This window comes from Pecten maximus, chromosome 2 (genome assembly GCF_902652985.1).
Source record: "Pecten maximus chromosome 2, xPecMax1.1, whole genome shotgun sequence".
NCBI lineage: Eukaryota > Metazoa > Mollusca > Bivalvia > Pectinida > Pectinidae > Pecten > Pecten maximus.
Genome location: NC_047016.1, coordinates 28,793,652 through 28,815,919, shown reverse-complemented (window position 1 = coordinate 28,815,919; position 22,268 = coordinate 28,793,652). Strand labels below are relative to the sequence as shown.

Genomic DNA, 22,268 nt, shown 5'->3' with positions numbered 1-22,268 from the left:
TGGTTTATTAGGAAGAAGATGAACATGTATCGATATACAATAATGTAGTTATATTTTGTCCATAATCTCGCTATTTTATTCAAAATGAATAAATAAAAAACTGTATAAAGAATTCTATTATGGTATTTCGATTAAATTTCGATGCACTTTAAAATCTTATATAATTTCTTTATGGGGATTCTAAGTTGCCCACGGCAATACAATTTCAGGACGTGGGAACACGAAACTAAAATAAACCGAGATATAACATAAATACACACATATAGATATATATTAATAGAAAATACATCATAAAAACAGTGTCAGAGGTTAAGTATGTTTCCATAAATATCAGCTTTTTGAAAGACTCCAGTTTTTAAAGATCACATGAATTGATTTGATCGCTGGTATCGAATCATTAGCGCCATGATATGAATTATATTTCATTTCTATAAAGCTTTACAGCGGTAGAAAAAAAATGCTCTGCAATCAACATGAATACGTCCTTTGGCCAAAAAATTGGAGTGTTACATAAAAAATAGCTATCGGTGCATATGGCAATCAACATGAATACGTCATTGGGCCAAAAAATTGGAGTGTTACATAAAAAATAGCTATCGGTGTATATGTGTTTTTAATCTACCACATACAGTCTCGTATAATAATATTGGGCGTGTTTTTTTTTTTAAATAATATCAAACAAGATTATTTCTTTCGCAACCTTAAATGATAAGAAAATTTTCATATTACAGTAAATGTTTGTTACAACCTACCATTTTGCAACTTATTTTTTTTTTATTCGTAATGTGCTATACAGCAGATTATACCACACCATCGACATTTTAAGCAATTTCAGAAAGGGGAACTACAAGAGAAAAAAATGGACATTAGAAGATAATAGATAACATTAAACCAAAAGTGGGATGAAACGGGTTAAGGCTAAGAATAACATGCACCATGAGATCCCCATGTAAAATTATTTTATCAAATATGGCAAGGACACGAAAAACAAAACTGACAAATGATAGTACAGCTTTGCAGTATGTTGTAATGTGGATTAAAGGCATTATAACGCCTTTCTTATCATTTAGGTGAAATTATTCAAATTAAGTGAGTTAATTTATCTTTTAACGTTAAAGTATTAATTTCAGTAAACTACAAACTATTCAGACGAGTTACGGGTATGCACTGATATGATCTGATGCAAAGACCTGCATGTTTTATGAGAGAGCCCTTTCCTAATGTATATAACGGGCTTAGTCGCTATAGACGTTTATTACTAGTAATACATGTCCTCTGTTTTTGTTAGATAACAAAAGGGATTTGGAATTAAGATAAAGGTTGGATACATAAATAAATCATATAATCTTCAGAGCAGAAAAATACATGTAAGTGTATTTGGATAAATCTTGTGAATTAGAATATGTCTGACAGTCGTAGTCAGCAGCCAGGATTTACGTTTTATTTTCTTTTGAGACTTTTACATTAACAGCAAACTTTGATTCATTATTTCTCTATCTAAATTTAGCTATCAATTTATGTGCTGCTGGATTCTCATCCCAGCGGCTACGAATTCTGGACGGAGAAAGAAAAAATGAGATACAATTATCACATGGACTTGTGAACGTTTCTGAAGTCTTAATTTATCAGCGGGAAGCAATTCAATAACGGCAGCGCACACCTCTCGGCACAGAGACAACATACCTCGCCAGCCATGAAACCTTCTTCTGTGTCAGTAATGCCAAAAACCTAATTGAATAAATTCGTTACAAAGATTTACGACTTCGTAGCAAGTTGTATAATTTGATAAAGACATTTTACACGTTTACAAGTACGTGTAGTCGTTTAGTCTCTATTTCTTATGTTTCCACTAGACCTCTATATCTTTTGATTGTCTATGAATATATGTGTAAGCTATTACAATATACATTGATACGTGTCTGTATTAATAAATGTATGTACGTTATATAATGTACAAACATTTTTGGATGATAACATAGTTTTTTGTCGCCTTCGACGGATGTCGGAAAAGCAGCACATAGACGACGATGGCAGCGACAATGTTGTTTAAGGTTTTGTGTTTAGTTTTATCTCTGACAAAGCTAGACCAACACAACCTCAATCATAAATGTAGAATGAGTAGTTGAGCCTACTTCACTAAAAATATTTCATAGATTTCTGCATTCTCAAACATTAAACATTAAGGTTTGGGTTATAGATGTCAATGAATTACATTCGTCTCTTCAAATATATCCTTGAGTACCCATGTAAAATGCTTAATAAATTGACAAAGTGGGATAGGCGACACATACAATTGCGCGTAGTTCTTGTTAGTTCTTATTTATACATTTAGATTTTCATGCTTAGAAAAAAAATGAAAATAATCATTTTCTATATCGAAAATGTTGGTTATAGTTTCGTATTTATTATGTACAAAAAAAACAATGTATATTATATCCGCCAATACGTCATATAATTGATGGTTGTAAAGAATACTTGAATACAACTCATCCGTGTAAAAATGATGATAAATCATCAGAAATATCATTCAAAATATGGTTAACTACACGCGAATCCCCACGGACCAGATATTTCGTTATATCAAAAATTTATTATAGGGTTTTAAAATAGATAAGGATAGACTAAATCAGGGATTGAGATTTACTTCAGCATAATCATCAGAAATTCGCGTCAAGTCTGTTTGTCTTAAGAAAGTTTACGTGTATCTATTTCAATTAATTATGTTTGGAAATAAATAGTATTAGCAACTAATGAAATCCATTTACGATGTAGCAGTGGTACGATATAACTTTTGAGCTATTCTGTATTTTGCTTTCCGATGATGTATCGTTATGTTAAGCCTGAAACTCGCATGAAAAAAAAAACAGTAAGAGAACCTATGTAAAAGGGGGATCTTTATGAACCAGTACAAAAAGAGGTTATCTAGGAGGGTAAAGGTTTATTGATGTCTCAAACCTATCACAAGGTATCCAATCACACCAAATATGTCAGTCGCCTTTCATTATGGTAGTAAATGAATTGAAAAGTTTCTCAAGTTCTCTGATAGAAAATCTGACAAAGTAAGTCATTGGTCAACTGGAAAATGCATGAAAAACCGGTAAACTATATTTTCTGGAGCAACGACTCAACTTGCACGAGTTCGGTAAACCTAGTTCCCGCGTAAACAGGTAGCAATGTCGATCCTGTATGTTTCTGTGGCATCTTATTATATCTTGATATCTTATTTAATATTATAAAATTCAAAACAGATTTTTTTTTCTAATAAATGTCACCTTGGCTTTCCATAAGACTACATACGCAGGGGGTTACAAATATAATTACCAATAACGTCAGTTTGACGGTGGTGAAATGTAGTCCTTAGATAAATCACGATAGTGGTAGGGAGACTATTATAGGATTTCTAAGCGTTAATATTTGCATTTCAGTTGTCGTTAAGTTTTATAGAGATCGTCATTAAACAATTACTTAGATCGAAACGACATATCAAAAGAATTGCATTTCAAAATGTACATTTATTGGACGCACAAACAAACAAAAAGAGAGACAACGTTTTCCATGTACTGCTTGAATAATAATCGGATATAGGCTTTATTCCACAATAACATCATAAATAGATTTCTTTATGAAGAAAATATTTAATAATAAAGCTCCGATATATATATATGTGTGTGTAATTTCTGAATCTAACTTTTTGTAAGCCAGTATGAACAGAAAACAAAACAATACTAGACAACATAACACTGATAGGGGGATGCTGGTGACACACTAGATGAGGGGGGGGGGGGGGGTGGTGGAATTTATCATATTTACACAACATACATTATGAACTTCGTGATATGCACTTTATCTTTTAACAATTGGTCGTTGCACGTTGCGGAAATGAATATAAATACAGAACTAAGCTTGTTTTAAACACCTTTACCTTTAATCGTTCATATCAATAACGTTTATATTTAGAAAATTATCTAGAACTTTTTTTCTTAAAATTAACTATCATCTAGTGACGTGACGTCAATAAGTTCTTTATACATTAGTCACAACTTATAGGTTCATTGCCCCTTTTTCGTGCGACTATGTGACCATGAAACAATACATATATACATGTATATCTATAAGAAGAACACATTTTCTCACGTGATGTGTTAATGTACAGTGAATAGAAATCCTGACTAGACAATAAACGTGATGGGTGGGGCAAAAAAATGTGAGCGGGTCACAAATAAATTATAGGTTGCCCTGTATCACCTGTGATTGTAAGTAACTGTTCGAACGCTCATTGTCAGGCGTCAAACACTACCACATGGGCACGTAAACCTGCTGACAGTAACAACACATTACAGGCGATATGCCTGATCGACAGACATCAAAGTAAACTCAATGCTAATCATTGTTTCCTGTAGATAAAACAACGTCCACACGAAAACGGAAGATATGTTAAGACCATTACGGCATGTCATGATACAAATCGCAAGTGCTAATTGTCGAGTTTATTTACCTCCTTCTCGAGAAGTACTGGCAGGAAATTGATTGGTTTCATATGTGTTTTGGTTCTTATATATATGCATATAGCATCACAGACATTATAGCTACCTGGTATAATGCTTAGTAAATATCTTCACAGTATAGATTATTATGCATTTTTTAAATACAAAAGCCCGTTGTTGACATCCATTCCGTTATAAGAAAATAAATTGCTACACTGTACTTTGGAATTACATTCCCTCAATGATTTTTAATGTAACTTTGGTCATGCATCATGATATTCAAAAACAAGTCAAAACGACCATGTTAACAAACCTATTATAAGAGGACAAAATATATTCATTGTTTATTCAAATTCCAGGCTATTTACCCATCAATATGCAATCCATATATATATATGAAAATCTATATAATGTACTGAGAGCGAAGACAGTGTTATTTCATTGTACTACTCTTTAACAATATATTCACACAATAACTGAACTCAAATAGGTCTTCCTCCAATGTCGTTTGATAAAAGTGGTCCTGAGGTTTTGCATTTAGAGCAAATCAATAAAAGTGAATTTGGTCCTCTCCTTCAGAATTGGTTACACTATTTACAATATCTACATTTTCTATTTATTGTATTTCCAAAGTATGTATAGATGTATGAAATCAAGTTAAACATACAATGTATACGCAATATTTTTTTTTCAAAATCGATGATGCGTTTTTATACAATAGGCATTTGGGAGGTTTTCCAGTTCTAATAGCTAATTATTTTTGGATAGAAAATACAACAGAAAATCTCAAACATAATAATGACAACAAAATTCAAATTTGAAATTGATGAAACTATGCCAAGAAATGATCAAAAAATCTAGATTTGCAAAAGAGTTCCTTAAATAGTAGTAGGAGATTAAGACCAAGTGCTCTAGAAGAGTGAGCGTCTCCTGCGTTATCGGCAACACTCGCAATATAAACCTTGGTCAAATCCGGGTAAAGGCATAGTCTCAAAATGAGAACTGGTTTGGTGAAAATGGAACCACTTCTGACTAGGTATTTCAACAAACATCGAACATATCTGACTTATTATCACACAAGGAAATAGAATATTTAAGGAATTAACTTTATTTTTTCAACATTCATGAGGTCATATTAACATTGGCTTCTGGACATTTTCCATAAATCGCGTGTTCACCTTTTGACCTGGGAGTTACGTCGGAAAGATAACAGTCATTCTCGCGGGAAAGTGTCGGACAGTCCTTTGCACGGCCTAGCAACCTTCATAACAATAACACAAACAAAATGTAGTTCCAACTACAACACTTAGATATTCTGTAAGATTTGTTTAGTGATTTTTTCGTTTTGAACATTAAGACCATAACAACATTGTAAATATTTCCAAATGAATTTATGGTATCGGCTATAAACCTTTCTCCAGTGCATCCTCAACCTGCATCTTTCGAAACCATATGTCGTTATTTTTTTCTGTCAGTATTGGACACTTTTCCGGGAAAATGTGATAATGAGGAAAAACAATTGAATATCAAATCAACTGGGGCATTTAAAAAACCATAGGAAGGTGAAGCAGGAATGTTACTATCTGGAAATGGGAAATTATCAAATGGAAAAATTGAAACCATCACGCTTATGATACAGTTGTCCTGCTGATTACGATGTCTGTAAAGAGCGGGGTTTTCAACATTTACTTCTGGATTCAATATCGTAAAATCATTTTCTTTATCTAGCATATCTTGGTGACATTCCACAGTCGCAGTGGATAATGCTAAATAATCAGCTCATTAGCAATAAACTGGGTTCCTCAAAATCATAACTGCCCTTGCAATTCTGTATAAAAAATATTCAAAAGGTGTACAAAGAGAAAAGTGTATGGACAGAAAGATTCACAAGGAGATTATTGAATCGTGCCAGGTGTTCCGGAAGGGTAGCTGCCTCCTGATTTAACTAGATAAAGACCCATATCATGTCCTCAAAATGAAACTGGGGTGGTAAAAACTCAACCAGGCCCTCCACCTCTGGGTTGCGAGTTCGAAACCTACGTGGGGCAGTTGCCAGGTACTGACCGTAGGCCGGTGGTTTTTTTCTCCGGGTACTCTGGCTTTCCTCCACCTCCAAAACCTGGCACGTCCTTAAATGACCCTGGCTGTTAATAGGACGTTAAACAAAACAAACAAAAACAATACAAAGATATCCGTCCATGTGTATTTCTCGAAATCTTATGTTGTTATTTTACGTCAGATGTCACGGAAGAAATGATAATGGAAACTGTCCATTGAATGTGCTATATAAACGCCACAGGTTAGGGATTCCCTTTCCATAAATAGAATTGTCACATACAATGTATGACATTGGTAAGCTGTGGTTACGTTGTAAGTAAATAGCGAGGTGAGTCGATGACGCGGACAAGTCTGTTGTGGTTCTTTGGAGGATATCCAATGATCGATATAGTTATTTTATGTTGGTTATGAAGAACACATCACCGTATCTAAAGGCGAGGTTGGAGGACTTTGGTTCTGAAATGCTCTCAATGGCATATGAAAATATCTGTATGACATGAGACGGACATAGTTTGTTCCCAATGGTAGATAAATATGTCGACAATAAAATAATCCTCGATAAACTATTAGTTTACGTATAAACGGCCATGTAACTCACATCAATGAATACTATTCTGTATGTGTCGCCGCTCATGGAAAGGAAAATCATTATAAAAGAGAACGAATGCATGCCTTAAAGTAGATTTAAAATGGGGTACAGCATGTAATCATTTTGTTCCATCCGATGAAAAGCATGGATGGTTTTAACTTGATTTGTATTTAGTACTTAGGCTTTATTTCACTCACTTTAAACAGAGACTTGTATATCACATGTGATATACAAGTCTCTGCTTTAAATACCAACAAACCTTTCATTTTTTGTTGTGAGAAAAAGCATATGTCACCTCTAAAGAATGCATTTTCTACATCTAAAACTTTAAAGGAAGAAATGACGTGATACATGTAGTTTAAACGTCAAGTGTAACAGCAGTCATTCCCTTAGAATTATGATACATTCGTCTTCATATCCATGACGTTTGCTGCTGTAAAGATTGCGAATTTACTAGTATTACACCATATAAGGATACACAATACGCTTGTCTGACCCAGTTCATGGGAATGGAAAACGTATGACAAATCCAGCCTCTGTATTCTTTTTTTATTAGAGCATTGTAAAGACTTGGCCAAAATACAAGATTGTCCAAAAACAATTAAGTCTCAAATGGGTAATATTATATCGGGCCAACCATCATTGCGCCATTGAAACGTTATTTTTTAAGAACGCCGATGTGGCCCAGCGGTAAGCTGGGAGTATTTCTGGCTAGGCGGTTGGGGTCGTAGATCGTGAGTTCGAGGCCCGGTCAGTGCAAGAGTCATAAGATTGTCTTCCTTCATCATTGTGTTACAATATATATATAATAGATTAATCATTTCCAGAAAATTAAATCCACATTGTCATTATTAGACCCTGAGTGTATGGTAAACTGCATGTATATATACTTATTTATTGGCAAAATCAGAGACCTATATACTAGTATATAGGTCTCTGACAAAATGCATAGTCTATATCTGTATTTTGATTTTCACACACACACATATATATATATATATATATATAAATCTGTATAAAATGTATGCATATTACAGAGATCTCTATTTTCTATTAATTACAAATATCTCTATCTGAAATACAGATTATATAGACTAGATTTATACAGAGACGTATATACCAGATATACAAGTCTCTGATTGATATAAATTAATAAATATATCGAGATATCCGTAGATACATCAGAGACGTGTATATCTGATATACACGTCTCTAGATACCTGTATCTCTTTTTTTAATACAGATAGATATATCTACGTGAATATTAAACACCCATGTCAAAAATTAAACAATAAGAGATAGACTAAATTAGTATAGATAGATTCTAGACTCTATACATGATGTACATCTAGATCTAGATCTATGTTTGTTAATGAAATCGTAATTTAAAATCAATTACAAACAAATGTTTAAGTTATCTTATCTACTTATAAAAAAAGAGAGAGAAAAAATACGAATTCCATTATGTAAAGTGGATCCTTTTATGACAATGCTGAGAAATTTGACTTTCAAAATGGATATTTCCCCGCCAAACATTCATACCGGATGTTGTTGTTGCGACTGCGTAACCACCTACCTTGACCTTGAGGAAGACAATACACTAGAGTCAAAACGAAAATGCTGTGTGGACATCATTTACGTAGATTTACAGCGAAAGCTGCAAAGGTTTGGTCTCAACAGAGTGTTGCGACCGTAAAAAGAGATTTCTCAGGTGATATTGCGTATATGCACATTATATCTTGTTTCGAGTGCCATGTGTAGTTTGAAAATGACGGTCGTTACGTTACCGTGCAGCACCTGTGCTGTACAGTACTCAGTAGTGACAGTAGTAAAAGTACACATTTTACACGTATACTCTATCCTGGCTACAAATGCGCTGCAGCATATTTATTCTAATGGCAATGTGGTACGGTATCCTTCATTATTAGTGAATGACATGAATCCCCTGCTTATGTACTTAATGTGTTCAGCACGCACCTTGGTCAAAGATAGATTATGACACACAGTAGATGTAATATAATAGATCTCCTATTGTGTCATAATCGACCTTTGACAAAGGATTATGCTGTAACTGCATCTTTATAGCCTCAAACGATGGATTTTGATATCTTAAGTCTGTGCTAAAACTGACCATGATTTTAATCAAACAATGTTTGAGCATTTGTTGGATTTATACTTCGAGAAACTTTGAGTTACCACTGGTTACAAATAATTAGTTGGAGACATTTAGCTACCTGAGGTAACCATAATCAGAATCACAGACTGAAAACCTCTCACCTGTTGCCTTCATGACCATGTGCCACGTTATTTTTGGGAGTCTGTACTGTGACAGTAATAAGTTTGAGGATAATTTTAGGTATAACTTTAATTACTCTGAGAGGTTCAACACAGGCACTGTCACAATAATGTCAGATTTTAAATCGGCCAAACAGAGGCCTCTGGTGCCATTAGAGTACATTATGTAGGTGTAACATTTTCCTCAAAATCACCTTTATTTTGTAAATCAAAGAGAAATTATTTATGATTTAGTACTGTCACTATAAGACAGCAACATCTTCTCGACAAATCCCAAATGCAAATCATTTTCTACATATACATGTACATATGTCGTAAATCATTTCAAATAATCTTTCTATTTAATTGTATTCCACCTTGTCTCGAATTTGACAGCCAACATAGCAGCCCTGCCTAGGCATGCATAAAAGAACTTGTCTATATCAGCAGAGGAATTTTATGATTACTTTAATGCTAAAACAGATACATGTCTGAAGTATAATCAGTTTTAATTTAGACATATATATATATGAATGCAGCTGCAAGAATATTAATTTGACAAATGAATAAGATAACATTATTGAAGAAATTGACATGTGTGCTATAATATAGATTTTGATATCATTTTCTGATTTTATTTTGTATGATCTTCCCTTTGGAAACATGCTGTTGAAATAGTCAGTACAAGATGTTTGGTAAGTTTCAGATTAATCCTAATTTGTGGTATGTATGAAAGACAAAAAAAAAACACCAGATGAATCTAACTCCGTTATTTTGTTTGTTGAATTACAATAATGAATACAGATAGTTTGCATACAAATTTGACAATATTACATGTACTTTATATCAATATATATGTTGATTCCAAATTTTAGATCACCTTGTCCAAAGGATCTGTTGATAAAAAGTAACTAGCCAAATCAAATGTAAAAGCCCATAGTGATAGTTAAGAATTTCTTTTCATGTACTGTTATTGTATTGAAGTGACCAGAAAAGCTTTGATTTACTACTGTAAATTACAATAGATAGATATAAAGAAGCAAACTAAATAATGAAAAAAAAAATCTCAATTTTAAATCGGTACCAATATAATACATGATATAGGAATGTCAGCATGTTATAATGAAATACTGTCTAGCCTGTCTCTGTGACCACCCGAATTAAACAACTCACTCTCACATGTGACTGTATTTTTCATTCAAATGTTATTTACTTTACTAGTAACCAGAATCTGTTTTAACAGGCCACCTGTCATTTGTTACCTTTTCTTTTATTGTCTCCCTTGGAAGGGTCACATGTGACAGGTGTGACTGTTGTATGATATGATATATCAAAGTTATTTATAGACTTTTTTTTTGCAGCATCAATTCAATAAGCTTCAATTGTGTTCAGTTGATAAAAGGTTTGTCATATTTCTAATCTTAAGAATGACACTGTGGGATTCATTGGTCTCGGAAACATGGGGAACCACATGGCCAGAAATCTTATCAACAAAGGCCACAAGCTGTTGGTGTTCGATGTGTCCCAGACTGCTACTGATGGACTCCGGGCGGCAGGTAAACAGATGATAAGGGGAAATGGTCTCCATGACTTGTTCATACAATATGTAATAAACATATTCAATGGTCTGTAAATAGGCCTCATTGATAAGTTGTGAGTCTCGTATTGAAGGATTAAAATTTTGCCAGACATAATTGTATTGTTTTTCAACGTAATCCCCTTCAGTATCTATACACTTTTGCCAGCAGTGTTTAAGGGCCTCAATGCCACTTTTATAGAACTCCTTTTCTTGGCTGTTCAGATAGTCATCCACTGCATGTTAGGGGTAGGGTTAGGGTGTCTGAAACAGCTGTTTTCAGTTTTGGAAATATATGAAAGTCTGATGGAGCAAGATCAGGTGAATAAGGCGAATGCTCAATCAATTTAAAGCCACAATCGTAAATGGCAGCCATGGCAATGACAGACTCTTTCACCCTACCGATTTTGTCCATTTTGCAAAAGCTACTTGTCTTGTTTACTTTAGAGTGCTACCTTGTCGATATAAACTCACCAAATGAGACCATGCAGTCCTTGGGTACACAGCCCTACATAATGAGAGAATAGTAGGGCTTAAAAAGAACATCCTTCAGCACCTCCTTTAAACGAGACTCACCACTTATCAATCAGCCCTTCTATGTGTAAAGTTTCCCTCATTACGTGCTGCAGGTAAATTTTGCATTCCATCAAAAAATTACTTCTTTGTTAAAAAGATGATGTTTGTTTCCTATTGCTCTTCTGTTCAAGCAGCCACTGATAAAAGTCACTATCCTCTTATACAGCTGTATGTAACAGCGGTAATGTTTTCCACTGAGAATTAAACCCGGGACTTTTGCTTTACTAGCTTTACCAAATTGATTGAGATAAAAGGAAATTCTCTCCCAAGCTGATTCAGTAAGAAATTAGCTAGTATTTCATATAATATTATTTTCAAAAATGCTACAAGAAATTCATCAAAAAATTGTTTGTTCCTATGCCTAGTAATAACTATCATTAGCAGTAATATTTTAAAAAGGGCACTTTAACAATTCTTTCCTTTTTATGACAGAAACAATCATCTTAATTGACAACGTTTAACTGTATTGATGTCTGAATTTCATAAGTTTTGTGACAGGTGCTGATGTAGCAAGTTGTCCAGCAGAGGTGGCAGCTGGTGCCAAGAAAATCGTCACTATGTTACCCGAGACACAACATGTAGATGCTGTTTATTCAGGAGAAAAAGGCATTTTCAGGTACAATAGATATATAAGATGTCTACACAACCCAAACAAAAAACACATGTCTTGGCAGTCCCCTTATCTTTAGGTATTGATGATGTCAAAGACACTAGAAACAAGGAAGAAAATGGATTGTCACAATATTTACAGATTGGGTCCCTAAAATAGCCTAGGAAGCTATAAAAATGTTGAGCTTGCATTTTCATTGTTTTATACAGTACTTCACTTAGTTTAAAACCCTTATCTAAATATGTAGTACATCAATCACCACACAGCTTATTTTTAGCTCACGAGTTCAAAGACCAAAGGAGCTAGTGTTATACCCACGGCATCAAGTTAAATTTTAAGCCAACAATCATCAGATGGTGGGCTATTCAAATTGCTCTGTGTGCATCTGTTGTCCATCCATCCATAAACAATCCTTGTTATCCTTATTTCTTGAAAAGTACTGGAGGGACATTCCTCAAGCTTCATGTGTAGGTTCCCCTTGGTACCTAGTTGTGCCAATTCAATTTAGATTTTTAATGAGAAAATCAAAATTGTGACATGCGGACATCTTTTATTTTGAGAATTGAAGTTTATCATCATTTCTTGAAAAGTGCTGGAAGGATATTCCTCAAACTTCATGTGTAGATTCCCCTTGATAACTAGTTGTGCCAGTCCAATATTGATTTTGATCAGGAAAACAAAATGGCCAACAGGCAGCCTACCTTCTTAGATTTTGAGAATCAAAGTATGTTATCACTATTTCTTGAAAAGAACTGGAGGATTGTTTCTGTGTTAGGATAAATAATAAAATAGAGAAAAAAGTTCTCGGGAGCAACACATCAGTTTTAAAATTTGCCATGAAATGCCTTTTCAGTGGGGTTCCTAATGATGGACCATAAAGGTATAAAAATATTTCCAAGTGTATCGTGTATGTTGTCGTGAGAACTGAATGAATGTGATAGGAGTCTTTTTATCCACTGTTCTAAATCTTATCACAAAATTCCAGATTCTTTATATTGTCTGTCGGGGAGAGTACATGTACAGTCAGTGTAAAGATTATGAATGAACTCTCCAAAAAAGAGCTGGGAATCTGATTTCATTACGCTATTTCAGATCCATGATACACATGCTTTATATGAAATGTGATTTGATGTTCTGACCAGCTCTTAATCACTGATCGTATAAACATCCAAAATAAACAATGAATACTTTAAGTTTGTAAGCAACTTGCCATTAATTCGTATTGATAGATTCTCTGGCGACCAGCACCACACTAGTCACACACATTTGTGTGATGCCTGCGTCCATATAGGAGCAATTTAGCTGGGTGCATGCAGTCGCAATATATAAGTTTAACAAAATCTTATGAAATCTTGTTCCTTGTCACAAGACCTTTCCATTGGTACTAGGTTTGTGACCTGTTGGACTTAACTGTGACCTTTGACCTACTTTAAAAAGCTAATTGAGTAATTCTGAATTCAACCCACTTGGTGAGCTATGCTGTCGTCTTATAACTCTTTTTAAATGTCCTATTTAAAGAATTTTATATACAACTGTAAATCCTATCTTTTAATATATATTTTGTTGCAAAGCAGTACAAATTATTTCTAAAATACAAAAGAATTATTACATTAATTATTATCTAGTGAAATGATGATTGTTCTTGTCTTTTGCATATTTGTGAGTCACAATAAAGAAAAACATTTTCCAGAATTGACAGTTATGCAGTGGATTAGTTTTGATACTTTGTCTTATGTTGGGAATGTGACGCAGTCTGTTTTAAATATTTATTATGAAGATATGTCACAGAGTGTATGTTGTACTAACTATACACTTATTTCATGTATGTTAGGAAGAACATGGACAGTCATTCCGTTCAAACTTGTCCGTCTAATTGAGAGATTGTTTGATGTGGGGAATTTGTGTGACGTTTTTGGTGAAGTTTCCTGTGTGATCCGCATGTTTTTGTGATAATTTTAGTCAGGTGCAGGATGGGAGCTTGCTGATTGATAGCAGTACCATAGATCCAGCCACTTCCCAGGCCATGGCAATCACTGCCAAGGGACATAACTCTGTGTATGTGGACGCCCCTGTGTCAGGAGGTATGTTGAGTACACTTGTCAAGCCTGATTGATATTGGAAGTAAAACAAACAAAAAATGTTTCCTGTTTTTGAAGCTTTATAAAAAGGTAACTTATATCCAGCTATTTTCTCTTTATACTGTAACTGGAGAACAAACAGTACAGAAAGCATCATCTGTTGTTATGGTGTTTTCCCCAAGAAATAGATAAAATAATCAATATCTTATTGTTCAATACTGTATATTTATTGCCATTAAACATTGTTCAATATACGGTAAACCTCTGATTAGTTCGAACACGCGGATAGTTTGAACACACATTTTTTTCTAGAAAAACAACAATTTTTAGTTAGTAATAGTTTGAACTCTGGCTGTTTATAACTGACACTATTTTGGATAGTTCGAACTTGTCAAATAAAGAACGTAAAGTAAGATTGTTTTTTGGTAAACTCCATTGAAAGTTGCGACGACCGGGCCCCGATGAACGGTCCAGAAAAAATGCCAATTAAGACTTAAATTTGATCAACAAGCACGTTTAGGTTATTAGATTGTATGCGTGATCATTAGACTGCGTCTGTGATTTAATATATGCCACATATTTTAATGTTAATTCATTTTTTTTAAATGGCAAAATACACCACGCACGAGACAGCTGATTGCAAATTTAGGCCCCGACTATGTATAAATAACATGCGATATTTGTATTCGCACTGTATGGCAAACTAAGAAATAGTCCGTGTATTTTCACATATAACTAATGTTAACTTAGCATTATGATTATTTAATTGTGACTGGACATCTCTTAAGTATTGCCAATCAAGGCATTACCTGAAAACCTGCGACCTCACGCTAGGTAAGCAGGCCACGCGAGGTGTCGCTTGCGGTAAAGTTGAAAGGATCGGCTGCCCGATCTTGCTGAGTGACGTGAAAAGCATTCATATCCAGTCAAAACAATCCACAGGTGTCCAAATTAGTAATGGATTATTTTGCAGGTATCAAATATGTTTGGTAGATAATACGACTGGGCATAGCAGACATGTTGATGTTCTGACCTAATTTTATCAACATATATCGCCTATTTTTATCCCCCCCCCCCCCCCCCCCCGAAACGCGTTTTCGGGGGATATTAAATTGGGCTCCGTCCGTGTGTCCATCCGAGATTCTTTTCCGGGCTATAACTCCATAACCGTTCAACGCAGCTCCTTGAAACTTTCTGTATATATCAGACTAGTGCCCTAGTTGAGCCTTTTGCTATTGAAGACCTTCCATTTTCGGTATTTTTTCTGTCACCATGGAGACTTAATCAAAAATACCAAATTACTGTTTCCTTTTGTTTCCGGGCTATAACTCCAAAACCGTTCAGCGCAGCTCCTTGAAACTTTCTGTATGGATCAGACTAGTACTCTAGTCGTTCCTTTCGCTATCGAGACCTTCCTTTTTCGGTATTTTTTCTGTTATAATGAAAAATTTGTCAAAAACAACAATTTGGACAACTGCGTTGATGTTGACTTATCAACATATGAGATACAAGTTATACAATGTACATATTTAGGTATTAGAGCTTTTGTTTTGTTGTGTCAACAACTGCCTATCAGAATTCAGAATTGATTATATACCTCTAAAAAAATTCAGATAACTATTGTATATCAACATTATACATGGACTATCTTTGATCATAAAAAGTGATTATTAAATTTCCTGTTTTGCTACATAAATATCATCATTATTTTATTATATATTGCATCAATTCTGTGTTATTTTATTGTTTTTATTTCATTCAAGGACGATGCCGAACTCAAATACATACATTTAAAGTTATACTTTAATAACTCTTACTTTGAGCTTGATATATATGTATTTGGGTTTTCATACCAACTGCAGGGCGCAGGGGATAATGCCAAGCTTTGCGGCTCCTTGTTACAGTAGTGCTTTCGTAAACGCAACAGGTTATGTAGACTATGCTTTTGATGTATTAAAGAGACCATTTATTACAATAATATAGCGAAAGTTTCTGATTCAGATAAAAATATAACCATGCAAAGATTATACTGTACAAATGTTTAACTTTTGTGTCACAAATGAAACTTGAACTGTACTGTTTTGGGGCTTACTGTAGCTACGCATTGAATAAAATTATATAAAATACTATCATTTTACTTACTTATAAATGTGCCATTGTTCAGGCCGCCGTTGTTACGGATCAGATTTACGATGGATGTGTTTGTGTCTAATGATTTTACTCTGCCGAGATTTTCGCCGATATCGACTCGGATAGTTCAAACTCAAGCTTGTTTTCTGAAGCATAATTTCTAATAATTCGAACAGATTCGTCAATATTTATTTAATTTTGTTCTAACTAACCGGAGGTTTACCGTATATACATGTACACACTTTCTAAAATGTTATATGCCTTATCACTGACACCCTTGATGCTTTTCACAACAAAAATAAACGATATTGTGTTGCTGTAAAACTATCTATAATTGATGCTTTTTCTATGTATTTTATGTATGCAAAAGGATGAATATAAAGATTTCAAAACTGAAAAAAATCAATATCTGAATGCTAATAATCTAAGACTGCAATGCACATGTATGTTGTTACAATTTTAAGAAAATTTATCTTATTTCTTGCTGATTCTTCCTTATGCAATAGGTTAATGGTTTGGTACACATGAAGACAAGTGTTTTGATGATGGTTGGTTATTCAAATTGCCAACCGTACATTCATAAACAATCCTCATTATCACTATTTCTTGAGAAGAACTGGAATATATTTCTCAAGTTTCATTGTTTAGTTCCCCTTGGCTTCTAGTTGTTCCCATCACATTTTGAGTCTGACCAGGAAAACAAAGTGGCCAACAGAAGGCCTAAATTTCTAAGTTTGTTATTGCTATTTCTTAGAACATTTTTTTCTCATATTTCATATTTAATTTCCTTTTGGTCCCTTGTTGTGCATGATCAGTCTAAAGACTGATTGGAAAGCAAAATGGCTTGGCGGCTGGTTAAGGTGTGATGACACTTTATCACTAGCCCTCCACCTCTGGGTTGCAAGTTTGAAAACCTAGGGGGCAGTTGCTTGGTACTGGCCGTAGGCTGGTGGTTTTTCTCCCGGCACTCCCGCTTTCCTCCACCTCCAAAACCAGGCAGGTCCTTGAATTACCCTGGCTGTTAATAGGACGTTAAACAAAACAAACCACTTGGTTTCTATTTCTATATATAAGACTGATCTGAAATAAGAATGACCAATTGGCAGCCATGGTGATTTTGACAGTTGAATTTGTTATTGATCATTTGAATTTGAAAGGGAAAGTTTATCTTTATTTCTCAGAAAGTTCTACTTCAATCTTTCTCAGATTTCATTCTTAAAGGAAAGATCAGTCTTGATTGATCCCAAAAGATAATTCAATGATGGGTTCCAAGATCCCTCTGGGTTCTCTTAGGTTGTTAAACTTTCTCTGTGCTTGCAATACATTTTGATGATTTTCTTTGAGAGTTACGCCTCTTCTTTGATATCCTTAGACATTTCATGTAGCACCATTGGCCAATAGATCAGATGTGATTTGTAGTTCGAGTATCTTCTAGGAATCTGTTATATGTAAAATTACTTTTTTCTCAATTCCATTAAAAAGGTGTCAATGCTGCCAGAGATTCGGTTTTGACCTTCATGGTTGGAAGTCCTGAGGAATCGTTTGAAAATGTTAAAGCACTGCTTGACTGCATGGGCAAAAATGTTGTCCATTGTGGAGCAGTTGGAACAGGCCAGGTAGGCAATAAATGTAAAATTTTATACTACCAGTGAAAAGATGGCAGTTCAGAATATCTAATACTTAACATTAATTTTAAAAGATCTGTTATCACTTCTGCAGTAGACTATAAAAAGAACAACCAATTTGTTATCCATTTTAATAAAAAAAAAACACGTAAGTATCGGGCATACATAATGTATGTTTGATTGACTTGTATAATTTAGGAATATATCTTTACTTTATATGTTCTTTTCTGGTTCAGCTAAATACACTTAAAGAAGAGATTTTAATGAGACGTTACATGTGCATACGATACATTTAATAGAAGAATATGAGGGAAAAGTCCAAGGTCCTAGGGCCAAAGGAAAGGTCTTGTTTGTTTTTAAATAATAAGAAATCTGTGTTAATGTTTAGAAATTGGTTCAACTGAAAACATAAAGTATACTAATCTTTTTTCTTTTTTTTTCTGATTTTTTTTGTGTTTAATTTGCAGGCTGCAAAAATATGTAACAACATGTTGTTGGCAGTGTCTATGATTGGGACCTCTGAGGCCATGAATCTGGGAACCCGGTGTGTACATCTATAACTTATAATCTTTCTATGCCTGGACTTCATCACAGTATCTTTAATAGGGTATCACTTCTGCTGGGGCCTGAGAGTTATACCCACCTGTTGTTATTTCTGCATTTTCAGATTCAAAAGGTTACATTGCTACAATTTCATATATCCATTCACTTTTTGTCTTTCATATTTATTTATTTTAATAGTAACCCAATAGACATGAAATAAGGGCTTCACAACAAGTTTTTTATGGGTTAGATTACTTTCTAAAGAGCTTACAAGAATATAATGTCATGAATGAGGGATTGTTTCACACAAAGAATCACACCTTTGTACCAATACTCTGCAGTTAAAATAATTTTGAAAAAAATGTCCAAAAGTCAGTTAGTTTACAGTGCAATGTCATAAGGTAATGAGAGTTACCTCCCCTATACCAGTTGATGAAGCCTTTATTAACCATACCAGTTTTCTGGTAACTTGTCTTCAGCTTACCATAAAAACATTCGGCGGAAAAAAACATAACTGTGCTGTCTTTTTGGATACTTAATTGATTTGAAAGCTTTTGAACTTTAATATCAAATTATTAATGTCAGACAAAATGTAACAATAAACCTTGCACTTCTCTTTTTATCAGTGAAATGTTATACTATGGTATATCAAAATGAAATGTTATTTCCTACCAATTTTAAATCTCATGCATATTTTCTACTTAGACCAAACTTCTGCTATTTCCAAACTTTAATGCTTCTGTGAGAGAAAAAAAATTATCAACAATCCACAGGATTTCTATCAATATATTTTCATTTTTTTAGACTTGGTTTGGAACCTAAGATGTTGGCTAAGATCCTGAACATGAGTTCCGGTCGCTGCTGGTCCAGTGAGGTATACAATCCCTATCCAGGTGTACTGGAAGGTGTGCCCTCCAGTAACAACTATCAAGGGGGTTTTGGTACTGCACTCATGACAAAGGTATTTATTTCAGTAGACCTTGGCACCTATCCATGTGATAAATAAGTTGCATTGGTTCAAGTAGACTGGCCACCAGACCATAAGTTCTTGTTGTTAAGAATTGCTCCACTAACTTCTTATACTAGATTATCTGTTCCTAGTTTGAAACTCTAGAATCAAATATATCCTTGGGACCAAAATCATGAAGCTCAGTTTCATTTATGATGTTAATATTCTAGAGACAGAAGGCCAGTCTTAGGTTTAAGGCTCACTTTAGTTTTATTAGAACCAAAAGTTTGAAAGTTCATCCTGAATTTTGGACAAAAGTTATGCTGCCATTGATTGATATTTGTTTCTTTTAATAGAACTACAACAATTGTTATTTTGTGTATTACCCATAGACACCTATTTTTACTCCCAAAAATTATCTTTGACTCTTTGTGTCAGCAATAATGTCTGCTTGACATGTTTTTGTTTGTGATTTGACTTTAAAATTGCTAAATTTCAAATGTCATTTAAGATCTCTGTGTATAAACTACACCATATGCATGTCTAATTATCGGACACCATTGTCAATGACAAAAATGTCTATTGTTATATTGAAACCAAAATGTATGCTGTTGCATTTGGTTTGTACTGTCTAAGGCTTTCTTGCATTTAAATATTGTACTTAAGGTCACTTTGAAGATTGTTTTAATTATAGAGTAGTTGACTAAATCTTACCAATTATCATTTATTTTGTTACTCTTAAAGTCTTAATTAACATAAATGAAAACATTAAACAAGCAAAAGTTTTAGATAAATCAACAATGCTTAAGATAAAAAATTTATAATCCTTTTATCTCCATTAAGAAATTTCATTTACTGATATGGTAAATGTCATAAAGTAGTGCTTTTTCTCCCCAACCAGACCTCTATTTAATACACCGAGTGAGATTTCAAGGTTAGAAATTCCTTGTTTGGAAAATTTGTTACAACTTGCAATAAGGATTAAGAGAGATTGTGTGTGTTGCAGAAAGCATGTATTACACCCTATCGTGTTTTTAATCATATTTTGAACTCATCATAAAAAAATTCATCCTTTCGTATTAGGATTTAGGATTAGCCCAGAGTGCAGCAACAGTGACCAAATCTGCGATTCCTTTAGGAGGTCTTGCTCATCAGATATACAGGACCATGACCAACAATGGCTTTGCTACAAAAGATTTTTCCTCTGCACTCAAGTTTCTTCAAGGCGAGGAGCAGAGTTGATAACAGACATTGACAAATCTGTTGAGTATAATGGGAACATGTTTTATGTGGACAATGTGGTAATTGTTGAACAAAATGATTTCAGGAAATGGATGATCTAGTGAATCTTTGTGACTTGAGGCTTAAATCTGTCATTTGGAAATGCAAAATCAAGGATAATTGTTTCCAACATTTTTTTGCTTTTGTTTAGTTTAAGGTCGATTAATAGCCTTCTTATTCAGATTAAAATACTAATTTGAATTCCATGAAATGTTGACAATAGTACATTAGTATTTGTTATTTTGACAAAAATCTGCTTTGGATCATGTTTACAATGAAAATTCTCTGGGCCTGTTCCTTATTTCCATAATTAATCTGCAAAAACAAGCCTATTGTAAATATAACTTTTTACTGATACATGTACATGTTGAAAGCATGAGGTGTTCCCAGCTGAGGAAGGTTTGTGCAGTGGGATAACAATTTGTAGGATACAAGTTTGTATGTGCAATTTTATACTTGTGTGACTGTATACATGTGACATATTGTTTTTATAGGGTGTGTTTTAGAAATACGACTGTGATGAACTTGTGATATACATTTGAAATGTAATGGTCACCTTGATTTGAGTGCATTTAATTAGGTTTTCCAAAACAAATTTTTTTTAGGTTTTATTCTTCTTCAATCAAATCTTTATTGCAATAACTTTCAGGTAAAAAAATTATCTGACATTTGCTTTAGTATATTTAACACAATTTTCAAACTAAAATTGTTTCTATACATCGGTCTCTTTAATTTGTGAAGAGTAGTTGAAAAATACTGTATTTAGAAATGTTGAACTAGTTAAGTTTATAATGTCTTAATATTTGATATGTGCATCTGAATTCTATTATATTGTGTATGATATTTATTGAAAAGTTAACATATCAGACCCAAATATTGTTGTAGTTTTGCTCAATATATAATCTTCATTTATTAAACTTGTATTTGGTTTTAAGAGAGCTTTATTCTTATAGGTAAAATACATGTCTCCTTTGTTAAGTTTTCTTTCCACATGCATTTTTACGTTACTCTGGGATATTTCTGGACCTTGATAGCTATAAGGTGTTTCAATGTTTGTGGTTTGATATAAAAGGTATTTTATGAATAACATAGGTTTTCAAGATTCAGAAAATAATAAAACCCTTTAAATTGTCCCTGGATTCTGTATACCAGTAATTTCAGTGAGATCACCCTTTAAATTTTCTATTGATTCTGTAACATTTCACCACCACAGTGATTATATCTCCATGTACATTCCAACCCCTATTTGTTGCATATATAACAATATTGTCTCTCTAGCTTTGAAACAACCTTGTTGCGATATTACTGTAGTATTTTGACAAACTAAGCTTTTTGATACCATTTAATTCTATATTAGTTTATATAAAGTATTTTATTACATTTTTACCAGTGAAATATCAAAAATTATTCATTCTATAAAAGTGATATTTTTCACTAGTGACAAATATCATATTTTTCACTAGTGAAAAATATCACTTTTGCTGATTTGACCAAT

The 22,268-nt window shown here is 33.7% G+C and overlaps 1 protein-coding gene across 1 annotated transcript; it reads left to right on the top strand.

Annotated features, from left to right (window-relative positions):
* Positions 1 to 8,705: 8,705 nt before the first annotated feature.
* Positions 8,706 to 20,769, top strand: LOC117321750 (3-hydroxyisobutyrate dehydrogenase, mitochondrial-like). Its single transcript, XM_033876265.1, has 9 exons — positions 8,706 to 8,842; positions 10,084 to 10,100; positions 10,832 to 10,961; positions 12,056 to 12,173; positions 14,127 to 14,248; positions 17,858 to 17,991; positions 18,468 to 18,544; positions 19,348 to 19,504; positions 20,576 to 20,769. The coding sequence occupies exons 1-9, from the start codon at positions 8,749 to 8,751 to the stop codon at positions 20,732 to 20,734; spliced, it is 1,008 nt and encodes a 335-aa protein (XP_033732156.1). The 5' UTR covers positions 8,706 to 8,748; the 3' UTR covers positions 20,735 to 20,769.
* The last annotated feature ends 1,499 nt before the right edge of the window (positions 20,770 to 22,268 follow it).